Source organism: Molossus molossus, unplaced genomic scaffold (assembly GCF_014108415.1).
Source record: "Molossus molossus isolate mMolMol1 unplaced genomic scaffold, mMolMol1.p scaffold_m16_p_20, whole genome shotgun sequence".
Lineage (NCBI taxonomy): Eukaryota > Metazoa > Chordata > Mammalia > Chiroptera > Molossidae > Molossus > Molossus molossus.
Window position 1 is genome coordinate 31,935,595 of NW_023425356.1, and position 3,511 is coordinate 31,939,105.

At 54.7% G+C, this 3,511-nt stretch overlaps 1 protein-coding gene across 1 annotated transcript; it reads right to left on the bottom strand.

Annotated features, from left to right (window-relative positions):
- Positions 1-387: 387 nt before the first annotated feature.
- AVPR1B (arginine vasopressin receptor 1B) lies at positions 388-2,973 on the bottom strand. The gene is made up of 2 exons (XM_036273608.1): positions 2,034-2,973; positions 388-713 (listed from the first exon to the last, which is right to left on the bottom strand). The coding sequence occupies exons 1-2, from the start codon at positions 2,971-2,973 to the stop codon at positions 388-390; spliced, it is 1,266 nt and encodes a 421-aa protein (XP_036129501.1).
- Between the last annotated feature and the right edge of the window lie 538 nt (positions 2,974-3,511).

Sequence of the window (3,511 nt, forward strand, 5' to 3'; positions counted from 1 at the left end):
CTCCCCTCTCCTGGTTGGGCTGGGTGTGCTAGTCAGGTTGGTTTGGGGACAAGCAGCCAAGGTAGGAGACCAGCCTGAGTTCCAGTCACCTGTGGAGCCCCAGACAGGGCCCTCCTAGAGCTGCCCCAGGTTGTGTGCTCAGACACCCTGCAAATATGGCAGGATCAGGGAGCAAACTGTTTGATTATCCCTGTCTCCTAGCATGTGAGATTGGGAGCAAATGAGGGCAGGTCAGACACCTCGGGTAGCCATTCTGGCCTTTTCACACAGCCTCAAACTGGGCTCCCCTGACTTCAACCCTGACCCTCCTAGCATGTACCCAGTGCTGAAATGAGCAGAGACCCTCCTGTAGCCCCACGGGCAGTGCCAGACTCCAGGGAGTGTTCTCTAAAAGATGCCGATCTCAGTGATGCCTTCCCCATCCACCTGCTCTGAGTCCTTCACTGACTCTTCAGGCCCGGGCCTCCCGCTGAGGCTGGGGCTGAGGGTGGGCGGGCAGCTGGAGCGGGTCAGCAGCAACGTGGTGCGGCGGCTGGAGAAGCTACCATTGGAGAGCTGTCTGCGCATCCGGGGCTGAGGACCCCCGCAGCAGGCCAGATGGCGCAAGGTGTGCGGCCACAAGTGTCTGTTGAAGCCCATGTAGATCCAGGGGTTGCAGCAGCTGCTGAGGTTGCCCAAAAGCATGGAAATGGTGAAAAACACATTGGTTGAATCTGCCAAGAGAGAAACACCAGAAGCCTTAGAATGGCAGCTGGAAGGGGTCTGAGAGAGAAGAGAAAACTGAGCACTGGAAAGAAGGGATTCGCCTGGGTTCTTTAACTAGGGAGGAGCACAGCTAAAACTTGAACCTGGGACTCCTGACTCCAGAGTCTTACCTTACTAACTTATTTTTTAACTACAGAGTTTGCTCCAAGTTAACTGTAGGGGTGGACAGGACCAGCCCAAATAGGAGATATTGCCTTTGTTCCAAACCTAGACCTTGAATTTGCTAATGGATGTAGACTAGGATAAGGCAACTTCTATAAAACATGCAGGGAAAATAAGCATGATTCTAGGCCAAGTTTGGGTACTCCTTATGCCCATTTATGTCATAGATATGGGTGCACACTGGTTTCTGGGTTCTGTCCTCCTTGATCCCTCAGGGGCAGTCCCACTCATTCTGTCACAGGCCCCTGCTGTGTCCTGGCAGAAACTCAGCTGACAGTCAGGGGCAGGGGCAAGGGGACAGGCAGGCTCTGACAAAGACTCAGGGACAGGAAGCCACAAAGCCAGTATGCTGTGGAGGGGAACTGGGTGTCCTGGAAAGTAAGTTTAAAGAAATGGATCTTGTGACCTTTGTTCATGCATACATGCATATAAGTTCTGTGGTTTATCTCTCCCCCACCACCCCCTGTTCTGGGGATTGTCAGTCTGTACCCCACTTCCACATCTTTGGGACTACCCCATTCCTCAGACTGTTATGTTCATTATATTCCACAAGTAAGTGAGATCATATGATACTTGTCTTTCTCTGTTTGGCTTGTTTCACTTAGGATAATACTTTCCAGGTCCCTCCATGTCATCTCAAAGGATAAGAGATCTTTCTTTCCTACAGCTGCATAGTACTCCATTGTGTATATGTACCACAGCAGCAAAGCTGGGGATGGGGCGGGGGGAGGAATCAGTGGGGGGAAAGGAGAAACATCTGTAACAAAAATAAATTAATTAACTTAAAAAACAAAGTATAGAAAGAAAAATAAAAAAAAGAAATGGATCTCAGCCCAACTAGAAGAGCCCCAAGGGGCTTCCATTTTTCTGAGGGAGCACATTGTGTATAAGATAGCACTCTGCTCCTGCACTCCTTGCTCAGAGAAGCACATGGTAAGCAGTAAATCACTGCACAGGGGACTGAGGGACAAGCTGACCATGGTGGAGGACACAGCCGCCAACAGGAAAGGGCGTGCTAGGAAGCACTGTGGCCCTGTCCTGATCCTCCTCTGCTCCCTGCCTGCTTCCTCACTTGCCCCAGCCCCTCACCCCGACCACACACTTGCCTTCATCAGGGGCATTCTTGTCCCACACAGTCCACATCTGAACACTGAAAAACGGCGCCCAGCAGGCGATGTAGGCCAGCACAATGATGAAGGTCATCTTCACGGTTCGGATCTTGGCCCGAGAGATAGTGCTGATGCTGCTGACCCGAGATGGTAGTCCCCTCACGGCTGCAGCTGGGGCGGAAGGCGAGGCCCTGTCCCAAGTCTTCCAGCCCCCTCCTTCTACCCTCCAGGTCTGTGTCTTGACTTTGAGGTTCTTACAGATCTCGTAGCAGATGAGGCTGTAGCAGGCTGTGAGCATAGCCACAGGTAGGATGAAGATGGCCAAGGCAGTCCAGGTGATGTAGGCCCGTGGCCCCCAAGGGAAGCCAAAGTCTGCCCAGCAGTCCAACACCCCCGAACCCTGAATCACTTCCCTCAAAGAAAAAATGAAGACTTGAGGGAGGCTGAGGATGGCAGCCAACAGCCAGGGGGCAGCGATGAGTGGATAGGTAGACTGGCTGGGCTGCTGGAGGCTGCGCAGGGGGTGACACACGGCCAGGTAGCGGTCCAGCGTCATGGCCAACAGCATGTAGGTGGAAGCGAACATGCTGACTGCCTGCAGGTATTTGACAGCCCGGCAGAGGAGGTCAGGGCCCTGGAAGCGGTAGGTGATGTCCCATAGCAGCTGGGGCAGCACCTGGAAGAGTGCCACGCCCAGGTCTGTCAGGGCCAGGTGCAGCACAAACAGGTGCATGCGGGCACGCTTGGGGCCCTGCTGGCCCAGTGTCAGCAGCACAGTCAGATTGCCCCCCGTCGTCAGCACCAAGACAATGGCCAGGACTCCGATCTCCACCTTGGCCAGCTCCTCATCCCTTCCCAGCCAGGGTGTGGTGGCGTTGGGGGCAGAGACGGTGCTCCAGGGAATGGGGTTGGCAGCCCAATGAAGTCCAGAATCCATGGTGGAGGATTGCTGGGAGGGAAGTGAGGAAGGAGAGGGATGTGGGGAGAGTGCGGTGCAAGAAGTTTGGGGATGAACTGGAGTGGGAGGGCAAGGTTCAACAGAGAGAAAGGAGAAGGGCCGGTAACAGGGAAAAGGCTGCCGGTAGGTGAAAATAGTTAAGAGGATAGGGGTAGAGAGAAGGAAGGGAAATAAGGTAGAAGGTGCTGATTCCAGACAGAAGGGGGAACCTAGGAGCAAAGAGACGGAGTCAGGGAGACACCTCAGTAAGGTAAGAATGGATGAGGCTGTGCAGGGTGAGGCTTCTGGAAGGGAAAGAAGGCTTGGGGAGCTGTACCAATCCCAAACCCACCCCAAATCCACTTTCTCCCAACTTTCCTGGTAGCAGAAAGCAGATGTCCCTACGCCTGCTTGGAGGCACGCTCCCAACCACCTGCGTCGCCCTGCCGGCGGGGCCCCAGCGGCAGCAGGAGCTCCGCTGCTGGCCGGCAGGTTTTATGGGCTGGCAGCCCAGTCCAGCGCCAGCGCGGGTTGGCTC

Bases quoted from the DNA above. Each gene is read 5' to 3' on its own strand.
- AVPR1B (XM_036273608.1), bottom strand. From the start codon at position 2,973: ATGGATTCTGGACTTCATTGGGCTGCCAACCCCATTCCCTGGAGCACC. The intron at 714-2,033 runs GCAAGTGTGTGG...CTCTCTTGGCAG, and splicing joins CAAGAATGCCCCTGATGAAG to ATTCAACCAATGTGTTTTTC.